Source organism: Sander lucioperca, chromosome 21 (assembly GCF_008315115.2).
Source record: "Sander lucioperca isolate FBNREF2018 chromosome 21, SLUC_FBN_1.2, whole genome shotgun sequence".
Taxonomy (NCBI): Eukaryota; Metazoa; Chordata; class Actinopteri; order Perciformes; family Percidae; genus Sander; species Sander lucioperca.
Genome location: NC_050193.1, coordinates 9,451,398 through 9,466,954, shown reverse-complemented (window position 1 = coordinate 9,466,954; position 15,557 = coordinate 9,451,398). Strand labels below are relative to the sequence as shown.

Here is a 15,557-nt window from a genome sequence, read left to right as displayed (position 1 = left end):
ATATCACATTCCTTCATGACAATCACATTGGTGAGGGATCATTTAGAGAGGGTGTAGGCATAAGTTAGCCTACATGTCTATATTAAGTGTCCTAACCAAATTATCTTCGGGCCTAAATTCCATTTGCAAACTCTGCTTACTTTGTTTTGACTTTTAATTTCCACTGCCAGACAAAGGGAAACCATAGAGAAATAATATCTGAAATGGCAGGCAGCTCTGGGAAAGCGTGAGAGCACAGAGAGACAGGATTGGCTGAATGAATGGACAAGAGAAAGGGAGATATGAGGGGAGAGGCTGTGTGCCAGCATAGGAAAAGAGGATAGCTGTGCTGTGCAGCCGCCCTCCATCTGGCCACCTACCCAGCAAACGGCCCTCTCAGCTCTGAAGTCACGGGCTGTGCTGTGCCCAATGTGGCAGAGACTCACAGGCATACCAGCATGCAGAAAATTAGGCCACTGAACTCTGTCTGCCCTCTGTTGTTTTTTCTTTTTTTTTTTTTTTTTTTATAGATTAAACCCAAAAGGCTCAACTCCCCCACCTCCCGGCCACAAAGCATTTTACCAGATGGGGAAAACAGCCTAACAGGCCGTATTCACAGTAAACAAAAACAAATATAACCCTCCCTGTCTGAGGATGTGCTTTGCGTCGGGCCTCCCACAGGCCTGCGAAGATTCACAGCAGAGATGAACTGCATGCCTGTGTTTCTGCCACAGTAATTTTTAGTCATTATTATCTCACACACACACCCCTCCCCCCCTCATCTTTCTCTCTCTCACACACACACACACACACAGTCTCTGGGTTTAGGCTGGGCATTGAAGTGAATCTCTCATTGTGAGTGGACAATCCTGGCATGTGATGTCATCAGAAACAGGTGTTAAGTAGGCTAGACATGGTTCCCCTGGCAACAGCGAAACCCAGAGATGCAGCGGCTCTTCTCCCTGTCTGTCTGTCTCTCCTCTGCAGGTCGAAGCCAGGGACAGAAAGAGGCAGCAGAAAGCTGAATAATATGACACGGATCCACACAGGGTCCACATCTTTTCAATATCAAATAAGCTGTATGATCCATTAACCCTTTGAGCTCAGTCTGTAATAAACTGCACTTTTGTTCCCCTCATAGCGTGTTTAGATATGGAGATGCTGCCACATGCCTCATCAGTTGTTTTGGGAACCAAGAATAATTGTAAAAATCATCCTCAGTCACTTAAATGTCGGAATTTGACGTCTTTTTTTGTTTTGACAGTATAAAAGCGGTACTTGCTCCTGGAGATTTTAAAGTTACCCTCACTTACTGCTATGAAAAATTTGCGTTAGCTAAAGAAGTCATAATGTCATTGTAAAGGGGTGACATTGACTGAAGTGCCACAGTGTTGCACAAAGGGTTAATGATAAGACTAAGGCCATGCAAGGCCTGTTCCAAGTTATGTTTTTTGCACATTTGTGAGATATTGTGAGTATATTAATTTTTTCAAGTGCCTTTTTATTATAGGTAAGATACAGAAGTTAAACACTATATGAAAAAGGTTATATGAAAATATATTTTTTCCTGGCATCATGTTCTGTGGTTGAACATGCAGAGTTTTAGAGTTGTAAAAGTCTCCCAATTGGTACAACATAGCGGTGTTCTCCTGTTTTAGAGGGATTTTATTACGATATTGATAATAATGTCAATGAAAAGAAAATTGTTTAATAAAGTTGTATTTGATACAACTTGTGTATTCATTTCTGTTCCAAATATACAATAAAATTACATATTGTGGAAATGTACATGTATATACATAATAATCAAGAAATCGTCCAGGTAAATGTGATTCTGCACCATTAGACCAATGTGCACACTTGATGCTGCCATCACACTTCACCTGAATAAGAACAATAATATTACCCTGATTAATAGTCAACAAGCTGCAGTTTCACTCACTGTATTCAAATCTACAGTAGCTTAAACTGTGACATAAATGAAAGCATTTTTGTATGGATTTAGATCATACTAAACCATATATAACAGTATACATATGGTCCATCTTTAAAAAAAAAAAAAAAAAAAAGCCCATATTATATTGTTTGTGGTTCCCTGTCCTAAGATCACATCCATTGCCCACAACATGCCACAAATTTGAGAGTAGAGAAAAGGGCTTTTATTGGGTTATAATTTACAGAGGATGGGGAGAGGAAAGAAAGGGCGAGCATCATTTCATACTTCATGTTTCCGTATTCTGCTGTGACTGCTTGCTTTGTTGTTGTGTCTGAATACTTAGTTCCTCATCTAGACGCTCTTTAGCCCGCACCACCTGCAGACAAACAATAATAATAATGACTGAGTAAGAGAAGACACTTAAAATAACCAAATTACAGCATGGTTTACTCAGCGAGATAAAATCAGTAACATTTCAAACACGACACAGTTCAGAGTTGATTCCTCCTACACACAGAGATTCTCATGAGTCATAACTTGAAATGTAACACAGAAACAAAGAGGAACAAGGAAAACTGATCATTGCATTAAAGAAAGAAAAGCTCTCTTGGAATCTGATAATCATGATAGCCGACTTGTTAAAAATACTTATATACTTATATATATATATATATTTATCAGTTTAAGTGTACGCTATATTTAGAATATTTTCACTGCTTTACCTTGACGTCAGACAGCCTTTTCTGATGGGAACGGAAATTTACGAGATGGATTTAAGAAGATAACGGCTTCAGTTCCCCATCGGAAAGGGCAGTCTGACAGCATGGTAAAGCAGTGAAAATAGTCTAAGTATAGCGTACATTTTAAGTGATATTGATTTTTTTTTTGGTGGGCCTTATTTTTAGGTGGCTTAAATATGTTTTGCTCCTGCCCCGTCCACAGCAGTACATTGCTTAGCTTCAGTGCCGTTCTCCTACGTGCTTCTCCAAACTGGGGGTGTGCCACCAGTCATCTACACTGACTATGGAAAAGTACCTTGAATTACTTTAGTGGGCAATAAAGTCATATTCTGTTGTCTTCTAAATGATAAATTGCCTTAACTGTCCACTCTACCACACATTTGAAAATCATTGTGTAGCATCCTAAAATACAGAATACTTACTTTTGATTGTAGGTAAAATGAACCGCCAACTGTCTTGTCATTGACTTTAAAAAGGTGCTCATAGTTCTGGAAGAGATTCAGACCAACAGCTTAGACACTCATTGACACATTTTCTGATCATTGTTTCAGCTGGCAAACACTACATTATAAAAATGTCTCTGCAGCTCAGTACCAACACTGTCTTTTAAAAACCTCTAGACAAAAAGTGTGTTTTTACCTTCTGAATCTCCTCAGGGGTGAGTGTGGAGACATTGAGGATTTGCTGCGCCTCTTGCAGGCTCATCCCAGTAATGCTAGAGGCTGCAGCAGAGTGCTGACCTGCACTGCTCCGGGCTTTCGCTGCTGCTTGACTGGCTGTGAGAGAAAACACAACACAGCTACTAACAACTTAATTTCATTAGACAACCTAAATGAATGTCAAAGCAAAATGTACATAAAGGTCCCATATTACGCAAATTTTTAGGTTCATACTTGTATTTTGGGTTTCTTCTAGAAAATGTTTACATACTTGAATGTTCAAAAACACATTATCGTTCTCATACGGTCTGTCTATATATACCTGTGTTTACCCTCTGTCTGAAACGCACTGTTTTAGTGGCTGTCTCTTTAAGCCCCCATCCCGAAAAATCTAGGCTTCTCTGATCAGTCAGCGTTTCCAGGTCTTCCGCATCTGCCCTATTGGCGTCTCTGCACCGTCATTGCAGCCGGGGAATGACTGTAACGGCACTGTAGGGGCACTTTATACTATAGTTGTGACATCCAGTTTGATTATGCAAAATGTGGTTTAGCAAACATTAAATTACCATACCATGATGAGCATTGGTATCGGACAATAAGATGTCAGAAAGGACTGAAAAAACGCCCACCAGTTTCCCGGAATCTGGGTTTTTTAGTCTTCAAATTACTCGTTATCTCCACACAACACTCAAAACGTAATATATTCGATTTACAATAATGTCAAACAGAGAAAATAAATATTTGTCATTTTGGCATTGCTACACAATTAACAAAACCTTTGTCTGTCAATTGGCTGATTGATGAATCATCAATTTGTCTCAGCAATCATTTTTCATACCGCGTTTAAAATTATTAATTATAGTAGTATTAGATTATATCATACCTGCAAATTCTTGCTGTAAAGCACGAGCAAATGCACGCCCCACCACCTGTGCTCCCATCACAATGATCTGTGCAAGATATCTAGCCTGCAGAGGAAATGAAACGCAACTTCATGTATGCAAAGATCAATCACAAAAAGCACTTAGCAGACGTGTAACTTCACATTGACAATCGTGGGAACCAAACGAGAGATTTAAGGTCAGTCAGTCCTCATTTTGACAAGTGACTTTACACAGTCCGAAATCAGTCCAAAGACAATTTAGCTGATGTCATGTTGAGGTAAGAAGTCTGCAGGTGCTGATATAAGCACCTTCATTACAGCTGGAAACACTGTGACAGCGTCTTCATACGCACCCCTGTCCTGCTTGGACATGTACAAACTTACATTTTGGTACTTTAGTTTCTGCCTAAATCAAGTTAACAATGTTCCAGTGAAGATGAGGCAGCTACCTTATGTAACGTTAACGTTAACTGTGTTGGAGAAAAGTGCGACAGACACACAGCTGCTACACAACGTCTCATGTTCGTGCTAATGCTACGTAGCATCAGCTGACTGACTAACGTTAGTTATGGGAATACACACGACCAATACAATTTGTAGTCTTACCATTTTATATTATACAGGTCTCTTGGACAGTGTGCGGCTTCTATTTTCACACATGTACCCCAACGAAGGTTAGATAAAGGTCAAAGTTCAAGGAAGCATCGACATTACAGAATTCAAGATAAACCAGGTAAACAGCGACATTTTTAATACTGTCATCTTCTGGCAGGGAGGTCAAACTGCAGCTTCTTATTCTACTAACGCTGTACCAGCCACACTGCAGAAACAAAACCATTTATATCATATGAAGGTAGTGGGATAAGAAAATATATAATGGCAACTAGTCTGTAATGAATTGGGTGCTGGAATAGGAACCATAAATATCTGTATTTTCCCAATGAAGACTGTTAGGTATAGCTTCTGACTATTAGTGAACATGTGTGTTAATCTAATAGTTTAACTTTATTTTGAAAGTATCACCAAAAGTCATGTCATTTTCAAAAATGTATGTATTATATATTTTTTTTACTGCTTCATATATTTTATTTTAATATATTTAAAAAAACAAAACATGTATTTATCATTTACTGTTTTTTTTTTTAATGGCTGTTGTTTTATTGCTTCCTATTTTTAATATATTTAATTTTATTGTATTTTATATATTTTTATATTTACTAGTAAGATTTAAATTAGATTAATTTAAGCCAAATATAAATGTATTCATTTTTGTATTTATTGTATGCACTTATTTATTGTGCCCACAGTCTACACGAAAGAGCTCAGAAATCACTTCATCCATTCCCACATATCTATTACTTTATACAGTCTATGATCTTTTCATTATGATTGTCATGTCGACTTAATCACAAAAGGACAAGTAGTAATGGGTTCAAAAAGGTTTATTGCAAGACAATATTGACAAAGAATTAAACTATTCGTTAAGTACGACAGACGAAAAACAACAATGCTTTACTCACTGTATAAAACGGAAGTTCTTTTTTTAACCCAACTTAATCCAGTACAACTATTACTAGGTATGGCATTTGAGAATCACAAGCACATACAGTGTACATGACACAAACACCAACGACACCTGCAGTTTACCTGTACGACATGATGTGCACAACCATGCACGGCTGAATAGCTGGTTCCTTTCAGTCCATCAGAGGTTGTTAACAAATGGTGGGTTCAAGCCTGGATTACTGACAATATTGCTGTAGCCCTGCTTGTAAATTGCAGGATACCTGTTTTGGCGTAAGTTGTTAATACTGTACTGTTATTGTCTTATTAACACCATGACTACTTACTACTAGTAGACATTAGATAAGAAAATTATCTGAGGAATATCCCCAAACAGTCTGAAAACCAACAAATATCACGATTAAAAGTTGCCCAGCAAAAAAGAAAAGAAAGAAAGGAAAGAAGAGTATACAAAGGCCCCTCTAAAAACTCCAAATAGGAGGTTGTTTGGCTTTACATGCACAACAACATCCCAATTTAACTGACCTTTAACCCCTACTTATAAGACAATCGAATAGCAAAACATTCAATCAAATTTAACTTGTACAAATACAGTAACGCAATATTGTTAAAATGGCATTTTATTCTATAATTGGCTAACAAAAGACAAAGTGAACTTAATGTTGTTGTCATAAGAAATTCCAGTTCATGGTCAAACATGAACACTGGTGACCCTGTTGCATCCTCAGTGTGGTTTTTGCTGCTGAAGGCTTGAACATGTTACAGTGATCATGTGTGTGTTTTACCTGATCAAACTTTACAGATTCATAATGATCACTTTTTCAATGAGATAATTAACAACATTACATCTATCAAAGACACATTGTGACTGAGTGTGCTCATATGACTGGCCAGTAGAAAAAGCAAGCAGTGGTCTACAGCGGAGGTAAAAGTGCACACACAGAAAAAAATTGTTGTATGCATACGGTACACACCCTGGTATCTTGATATCAGAAAATAACAGACTGGGCACAAGAGGAAGGCATTATTATTATTTTTTTTATATCAGGACACCCAAGAGTGTATTATCATGCTTAAACCATGGTCACATACCAAAGACAAAAAGAAAAGCTGTGCTAAAATACCCATCCATTAAAAATGTCCTGTTCGATCTGTTATAACTGATAATGTAACATAAAGCAGAAGTATTCTTGCTATGATTGCCTGCTGTTTAATTCACCTTGCACTGACTTAGAATGGTGATTTCCCAGAAATGATTGAGGTATCCTGGTGTATGATTTAAATGGACTCTTTTCTGAAATTTACTGTTGTATCACCCTGTATGGTGGAACTTCTTTTGACATATCATGTATAGTGTGACATAATTCTTTGTCTACATTAACAATAACAAAGACATTACTATGTCAGATTTATCCCAGAAGGATTTCTGAAATATTTAAGAATTACAGCTGAACATGATTTTCATATCAAATTTCATGCAGTTGGATTATGATATTTTTTCCCCCATATCATTTATATTTTCACATTGTACAATATTCTTTGTGCTGAGATGTCAGCTGATCAAGCTCAGAAGACATGTGGGTGGCACCATCACACACACACAAATGGCAACTTGACAGTAGATCTGTTCTCTCCTCTTTGCTGTTGGCACCATGATTGAACCACAGGCAAGATGGCGTCCCCTTTAGTCATCCTGGATGACACAACAGACACAGTTAGCAAAAATGGATTAGAGACTTGTAATACATTAGCTTTCCTTTAATAACTCATCGGTCTCAGTATTTGATGTTAAGCTATCGGGGTTCATATGTTGTATTTTTCTTAATATATTATAATGTTGTCAATAAACCAAAACCAGAAGCCAAAGTATAAAAACACTGGTACTAATTGTGGGATATTCATTTTAGCCACCCAGATATAAATGTCCATATTTATCAGTCATAAAGGTTTTTAATTTCCCGAAGAAACCCAGCTTCAATTAGTCTTTAGACATTTGAAGTTATGACCTGGTGCTAGAAACAAGGTAGACACGCGATAGGTCCCTTGTCAAATAAAAACAAACATAACCATAAAACACTGCATCCTCATAGATTACGAATCAACACAATCTTGAGCAAAACGGACTATTATGAGAATCACATTAGTAGCTTTTCCTGCAAATTTGCACAGCGGTTCATTATATATTATACATAATGTAACTGGTACTGTGGTAGCAGACTGTGTAAAGTGCAGCTTAAATCATGAACACGATGTCTGTCATTAAAGTCGAGACTTTAGAGCTGTTTCCATCTTATTCACTCACCCACTCATCCTCGTCGACCCCCTCGAAGGACTCTTGTGGCAGCGGGTCGTCCATGTTCCCCAACTTAGCCACCATGGCACTGAGCAGCTGGGCCACACAAACACACATTCAGTGTTAAAACACATCAGAAAGCACAGGTACTTTTATTCAGCCACTACTACATGTACGTGGGGATTTTGACGTGCAGAATATGCATAATAGATGACTGACATACTAGATGCAGCTCATCCTCACCTCCTCTTTCTTCTGTTCATCAGTCTTCTCCTCCAGGTAAACAGATGAGGGCAGGTATTTTCTAACTGGAGCCTCTTTAGGGGCCTCACTCACTGATATAAAAAACACACAGTGTCAAAATCAGAAACATACCAGTACATAGCCAATACTGACAACTAAACTAAACTACTACTACTACTACAACTAAAAGTAAGCATCTTCATCTCGGTAGAAAGCTATGTTAGACCAGTGGTTCTTAACCTTTTCGAGTCGCGACCCCCCAATATAATGAAGTTGGTGTTCGCGACCCCCCCGCCCCTTGACAATGAGAGCTGCAAACCAGTGTAAACAGCTGTTTCTATGCACCTGCCCCTGCTGATTTTGAGTGATGCTTGTGAATGCTTTGATTTATACATGTAAAGTAATACTTTGCTTTAATGACAGTTTAGTTTTAGCAGCTAGCACCTAACCTTGTCCAATGAGCTCCAGGCTCTGTGGATGTTTGATGTGTTTGTGACTTGTTCTCTCCCCCGACCCACCTTCAGACCCTTTTCTGTGTTCCAGGTACCAAACTCACACAGTAATGTAAAAAACATTCCCCTGTCTAGAATATGTTATTTCATTTTTTTTCTCCCCAACTATCTGGCGACCCCCAGAAGTTTTCTTGCGACCCCCAGGTTGAGAACCACTGTTTTAGACAACATCACATAGTGTGTATACATATGGTTTGTGTCAGCACCTGGCGTCATGTCTTTAGGCTTTAGGCTGATCTTTTTGTGTTGGCCGTTGGAGCCGGACAGCCAGGCAGAGGCAGTCAGTGCTGGTTCCCAACAGACTGCGGTGTCTGTGTACACATCATCCTGGAAAAACTCTTTCTGGAGAGACAGAGCCACACACATAGAGTTACTTATACTTTCTATAGCTAAAGCAATAGCCATTTATTAGAAATATCCACCAGGAAGTAAGGTATGCAGTATTAAGCCCACTAGGTGGTGTAGTTGGCTCACCTTGACCCGTGGCACTCTGAAGGCCACTGGCTCGATGGTTGTCTTGGTGAGCAATAGTCCTACAGCTATCTCCACATCACGCACATTGCACTCGGTCTTGGGCAGAAAGGCCAAGCCCTGCAAACAGGAAACAATTAGGAAGTGTCAGCAAATAAACAATGCATACAGCATCACAAACATGGTACAGCTTTAAGAATGATATTGTAACCACTCTGGTTGTCCATGTACAGTATGCAGATGCATGGTGACTGGCAGATCAATTGTAATACGACAAAAATAAATTAACATAAGAGGGAGTTCAGCTCAGTACCTTGTGTGGCTCAGGAGAGTTAAAACTGCTGCACTCAATAAAATATGGATCTTGAGGAAACATCTCATAAATGTGCACTCTGGTATCGCCCTGGAAAACAAATTAAACACACAAGTTACATCTAATTATTGTTCTCAGTTTTGAATTTCAAATGTACCTTCTACTGTATGCAACTATATTTAGTTTTTTTTAATTTTATTTGCTTACTTTTGCAGTGAGGATGACCACACTGGTGTCGGGGTCGTAGAAAGGGATGAGTGTAGAGGGGGAGATGTCTATAGAGGTGCTGGCTATGGCTCCAGAGGACAGGGAGTCAGCAGAGTACAGGTAGAGTACTCTCTCACTGCGACTGCACAAGGACGACAAGAAAGAGTCAGTGGTGAACTTTTCTTGACTGACCCACTGATGCTCTAAAAGCACTGAATTGTGATGCCTTTAAACACGATTTATCACTTATCTGAACTGTTAAAATAAATAAAATAATGGTTTGCCTTTAGTGCCTGAGCCTCACATTATAAGTCTGTTTTGTTAGAGCTGTCATCTGAACACTGACAACTATACAAAATATATATTTTTGCCTGCTTTATTATGCTTTAACAAAAAAAGTATTCGCCATGTTCAGTACCTGTCAAATCCTGACACCAACAGGTACTTGCCCTCACACACCCACACCGCACGAGCTCCCCTCTGGCCCTCAGGACCTGGGCCCTCCTAAAAAAGAAATGTAAGAGAATGACAATGCATCTAATATATTCTAACTAACTGTAGATTATCACATAGACATCTTATTGTTTACTCAGGAAGGGAAGTATGCAGTATTAATATAAATATATAATAATATATAAATTGTTTTTGGTTACTTTTCCACCAAAACCCATGGTTGTGAATAGTGGTTTAAGACAGTGTTGTTAAATATAATAAATATAAGAGATGATTGAGCTGTTAGGTAAGTTATGTATATTTCACTATTTTCACAATACACACCTAAAGACAAATCTCATCTTTTTTTATTTTTATTGCATCCTCCCATATTCTCCGATGTACTGTACATACCTGCACCGGTGCAGTGGACTTGCGGGGGTCATAGATACGAACTTTCCCATCTTTACACACTGTGGCCAGGAGCTTGCCATCTGGGCTCCAAGCCATGCCAAAGACCTGAATATAACCCACAAGAGGAAACAAGAAAAGAAAGAAGAAAGCTCAGAGACTAAAATGGACAGCTGTATTTTACATTTACAGATTTACTTCAGCATGTGTAAGCGAACATATCTAAATATCCAAACTGTTGTGCAAACAGTCTATATCTATGATGTTTTTATTTAGTCTCCTATTCACCCACCTGGTCCTGGTGTCCGGTGAGAAGTTTGACCTGTTCTCCGCTCTCCAGGTTCCACAGTCTGACTGTGAGATCGTAGGATGAAGACACCAGGAGTCCGCTGGCCAGAGGGTGGAACTTTATGGAGTAAATCTTCTCTGTGTGGCCTACGAGGGGGTCACAGCAGCTTTCAATCAATTTCACTTTTACTGTTGTATGTCAGGCTTGTCAATCAACAATCTATTATAGAGAAAACTAAATTGAGGTAATTTAAGTAAGTGTGCCCCGTCCTACCTTGCAAGATGACCTCAGGCTCAGTCAGGGTCTCTTTCAGCCCCCCCTCTGGTACCTGCCACACCCGGATCTTTGCATCATCACCAGCTAGTACGGACAGAGAGACGCATGTCAAATGAAACGTACACATTTTGAATTGAATTGACACACAGACACACAGACAGTCAATTCAAGGCCAGTGATGTTGGTGGTGTGGAGCTAGACTCCTTAAAGACAGTGTCAGAGAGGAGGATGCTGTCCAAAATGCACTCCGTCCTGGACAACTCCTCCCACCCACTCCACAACACACTGGTCAGTCCGAGGAGCACCTTCAGTGATAGACTCAGACACCCATGATGCACCACAGAGCGCCACAAGAGGTTGTTCCTGCCTGTGTCCATCAAACTATATAACTCCTCCCTCTGAGTGTTACACGCTTAGTGTCAAAACTGGTATCACATCACGTATCTCCACACATCTCAACATTCTTGGACAATTATGTACAATAATTACTTGGTGCAATAATTTATCAGCTACATGTGCAAGGCGTTATTTATTCACTGCTGCTACTTATATCCACACTGTACTTCTTTATGTTCATACAGTATTTATGTTGACACTGTACTACAAAAGAATTTGTACAATCCATTTGAAACAATCCTTTTAACCTAATCTTACTTGTAACCTAACTTATTTCTACTTCACCTTTTTATTTATTTCTTACTGTAGTTATATTACTTTATGCTCTTATTGACTCTTTTCTTGCTCTTATTTCACCTTGATTTTGACTGTGAGCAACTGCAACTAAATAATTTCCCTGAGGGGATCAATAAAGTATTCTGATTCTGATTCAACATACAGCTTTGAATGCTCACACCTACATAGTACATGTATTCACTTACCAACAGCAAGCCGGTGTGTATCAAAGGGGTCCCAAGATAAGTCAACCACATTGACAGAGTTTTGGATGGTAGACAGGGCTGTTTCAGGTAGCCTGCCAGGCTGGGAGCGCTGAGGAGAGGAATAAAATCAGTCACTGACACACATACAGTAGTCTCAGTTTTTAAATTTAAATTAAATTTAATTTCCAGCTACTGCGGTACCTCAAAGATGCCGATCTGGCCCCCGGATATGGCGAGGGGCACTGCCACGCGTTGGCGGTTGACACAGAAGCCGTCACATTCACCTGGTGTAGTCAGGTTGAGGCCACGCAGGTTGGTGATGTGTGTGTCCCGGTGCATTACTGCACCCTGGATGTGACGGAACTTGGAGGTCGGCCCTGGATCAAAGATAATTCTTAACCATCAGCTTTGTCACTAAAGAAACGTTATTATAAAATGAGAGACACCATAACGAAGAATGAGAGATTTCAGGTGTGTGTGTGTGTGTGTGTGTTTGTGTGTGTGTTTATACCCATCATGCTCTGGATGGCCTTGGCGCTCTGGCTGGGACTGGGGAGGAAGCCTGAGGAGAGACCGGAGGTGGAGGAGGGAGAGCGGGACGGGACAGCGCTGCTGCTGCTGGGAGTGCTCAGTGGAATACTGGAGGTGGAGCAGCCACGTGCCGGATCCTGTAGAACAGTTAGGTGGCTGTTAACTTGTAACAATAAAAAAATGAGTAATTATTTTTACTATGCCCAATTTGGGAGAATAAGAAACCACTAGTACCATCATTTCTGATGGATAGTCAGTGGAACCTTAATAGTCAGATGCAAGACCATGTAATACTAAAGCATTTCTACCTCCTTGCTCCCCCCACTGGCCAGCTCCTTCTTTGCAGGCATCTGTTTTGCTGGTGGAGCCTTTTGTTTGGGCTGTTTGTCGGGGTGGAGGCTGACTTTCTCCACCTGAGGACCAACAGAGCTAATTGTTTGAGGGGTCCCTACAGACAGTGTGAACACTGGATTAACTTGTTGAGAGCCTTTACCTGCTTGTTCCCTCCCTTCCACCACTCCTCAGCAGACATGGCTGGAGTTGTGCCCACTGTATCTGGGTAAAGATCTTCATGAAACTCCTGGCCTGAATGCTGAAAAACAATGCAGCACCAATGCAAAGGTGTACATTACTTGCATATGTTCCAAATCTACTATACGTGTCTGCATGTCAGTAATTTCTGTTCATATGCACACCTTGCGAGGGACTTGATAGCTGATTGGCACAATGCAGCTGTCTGTCAGCTGAAGCACACGCATCACTTCGCAGGACATGACATCCAACGCCACCTTTGGAACCATGGCAACTCCTCGTGTTGCGGTGTCCGTCAGACAGTGGCTCACTACAGAAATAAAAAATAGAGAAAAAAAAAACACAGACGTAGAGAGATCAGATACCGGGTAGAGCTGTAATAATCGGACCAGGCAGATAACGATGACCAAGCTTTACCTTGTGAGAGGAAAGGCTCAGAGGCAGACACTTCAAAGCAATCAACCACAGTGTCACCCTGTGTGAGAGAGAGCATCATTAGATCATACACTATACTGTAAAGCATGGGTTAGTAGTAAATCAGAAAAATAAATGTATTCATCACCTGTCCCACGAAGATTATCATCAGCACAGAAGTAAAATATGTATTGCAGCAAAGACCTTCAAAGTACACAGGCTGCTGAATTCCTTATTTGTGATACAACAACACAGAACTTTACAGGAACAAATATTTAATTTCTAACCCATTCCTTAAAGTTTTTACCTGACAGAACACATCATAGAGAGGCATTAATCTGTGTCTCACCATGCCAGCCAGTATGAGCAGACCAGTGTCATCGTCAAACAGAGGGATCACCATTCTAAAAGCAAAGAGACAAGAGAGGAAAAGAGACATTGAAATTATGCTCAGAAACGGCACACTGTACGCTTACTATTACATTTCAATGTCACTGGTTCTGTAGGGGGAAGGTTTACAAAGGCGCCACTAGATGGAGCAGTATGCTCAATTTTAGGGCAAAAGTGGTAAAACGTCAGAACATACAAGCTGTGATTTTTCACTGATCTTTATCTGCAGATTAGGCAAACAGTCGAAAAAAGAAAAAACTCAGTTAAACAAATACACAGTCAGCCTCAGTCACATTCACTGATTTGTATTCCTGAGTGTGTATAACCTACAAAATAACGGCTAAAAAGATTGTTATCAAAGACAGATGTAGCATAAAACGGATACATTGTCAAATGGACAAAGAAAAACAGACTAGAGGCAACCTAGGATAATATCTGCAACTAATGATTATTTTCATTATTGCTTAATATGCTCAAAATCTTTTCAATTCATTGATGCATTTTAGTCAACACAAGGACAGAAAAAAAAAATAAAAATCATAGTTTCCTCAAGCCGAAGGGGATGTCTTCAAATGTTGTTTTGTCTGACAAAATGTCCAAAACCCGAAGATATTCAGTTTACCATCGCACGAAAAAATGCAAATGCTAACATTTGTTCCGCTGCAACGAGAGAAGTTTTTGCTTAAGAAATAACTTTAATAATTAATCAATCAGCAACATTTTATATCGATCCAGCTCTACCTCAAACCTCCTCCCACGCTAAACAAGGCCAGAGTCACCTGCCTCTGCTCATGATTTGAGGTAAGAAGATTGAGGGATGAGGAAACTGAATAAGCTTTAAACTCAATGGGGAAAGTACAACTGGCTGTAGCAAACCAAACAGGAAGTAATTACTTATACAGAGGCATACTTGCACAAACACAGCCAAAGCTTACAAATCTCCCTCATTCTCTACCTCTTAGTTTCCTTCATACGTAAGACTCTCACTTTATCAATGAGAGCAACAGTCAGGGTGCTGTGTTGTTTTCCAGAGAGGAAAAGAAGTAGGAGAGTGGTGGATGATCTGACTGCTTCACATCACAGGCCACAGATAGGCTCATTGAAGTGGAGAGGCAGTTCCAGTGATTGGCTTATGATGATGCCCTTGTGTAATGGTGCTATTCTAGAGGAAACGCCACTCGGCTGCCTCCACATCGACTGAGTGTGACAGACTGGTGATGTAATGCTCCAAGTATGACAATATAATGACAGACTTAGTTTGGGTATCTTAAGCAACAGCACATGGTGACACGCAATGGTTTGTACTGTGTGCAAAAGTGACAGAGAGAAAGACACTATGTCAGCAGTGTAGTGCAATAATGAAAATATTCAACAAACCTACACTAGTTCAGGATCACTCAGTCACTACAAACTGGCTGCAATGAGTCTGTGGTCCTAATAGCTCACATCCTTTTGTTGCCGTTCACAAATGTTTTCCAAACTACGATGACAAGAATCTTAGTGTAAAAAAAATTTAAAGTAATTATGGTAGTGTTTGCAGTAATACGCAGTTTTCCGCCTTTCCTTTGTCTTTTCCCCAGGTTTATTTAAGTGTTAGCGTCCCCCACCCCTAGACACAATAGGGACGTAACAGAGAGAAACAACT

At 39.9% G+C, this 15,557-nt stretch overlaps 2 protein-coding genes across 3 annotated transcripts in view; both read right to left on the bottom strand.

The window, feature by feature from the left end:
• Positions 1 to 2,115: 2,115 nt before the first annotated feature.
• pam16 (presequence translocase associated motor 16) lies at positions 2,116 to 4,991 on the bottom strand. Its single transcript, XM_031312427.2, has 5 exons — positions 4,804 to 4,991; positions 4,198 to 4,282; positions 3,295 to 3,431; positions 3,078 to 3,143; positions 2,116 to 2,291 (listed from the first exon to the last, which is right to left on the bottom strand). Exons 1-5 carry the CDS (start codon positions 4,804 to 4,806, stop codon positions 2,202 to 2,204), a joined length of 381 nt encoding a protein of 126 aa, XP_031168287.1. The 5' UTR covers positions 4,807 to 4,991; the 3' UTR covers positions 2,116 to 2,201.
• A 633-nt stretch (positions 4,992 to 5,624) lies between these two features.
• The window catches only part of coro7 (coronin 7), a 116,748-nt gene continuing 106,815 nt past the window's right edge, over positions 5,625 to 15,557 (bottom strand). For both annotated transcript variants that reach the window (XM_031312417.2, XM_035996875.1), the window contains 19 exons: positions 13,872 to 13,926; positions 13,526 to 13,583; positions 13,273 to 13,418; positions 13,071 to 13,169; positions 12,886 to 12,990; positions 12,558 to 12,714; positions 12,248 to 12,423; positions 12,047 to 12,155; positions 11,166 to 11,252; positions 10,896 to 11,038; positions 10,607 to 10,711; positions 10,179 to 10,264; positions 9,761 to 9,902; positions 9,554 to 9,643; positions 9,244 to 9,360; positions 8,976 to 9,111; positions 8,258 to 8,349; positions 8,024 to 8,110; positions 5,625 to 7,414 (listed from right to left, as the gene is read on the bottom strand). In XM_031312417.2, the coding sequence (XP_031168277.1) occupies positions 7,406 to 7,414; positions 8,024 to 8,110; positions 8,258 to 8,349; positions 8,976 to 9,111; positions 9,244 to 9,360; positions 9,554 to 9,643; positions 9,761 to 9,902; positions 10,179 to 10,264; positions 10,607 to 10,711; positions 10,896 to 11,038; positions 11,166 to 11,252; positions 12,047 to 12,155; positions 12,248 to 12,423; positions 12,558 to 12,714; positions 12,886 to 12,990; positions 13,071 to 13,169; positions 13,273 to 13,418; positions 13,526 to 13,583; positions 13,872 to 13,926 (1,999 nt within the window). In that variant the 3' untranslated portion in view covers positions 5,625 to 7,405. The remainder of the gene's footprint in view (positions 7,415 to 8,023; positions 8,111 to 8,257; positions 8,350 to 8,975; positions 9,112 to 9,243; positions 9,361 to 9,553; positions 9,644 to 9,760; positions 9,903 to 10,178; positions 10,265 to 10,606; positions 10,712 to 10,895; positions 11,039 to 11,165; positions 11,253 to 12,046; positions 12,156 to 12,247; positions 12,424 to 12,557; positions 12,715 to 12,885; positions 12,991 to 13,070; positions 13,170 to 13,272; positions 13,419 to 13,525; positions 13,584 to 13,871; positions 13,927 to 15,557) is intronic.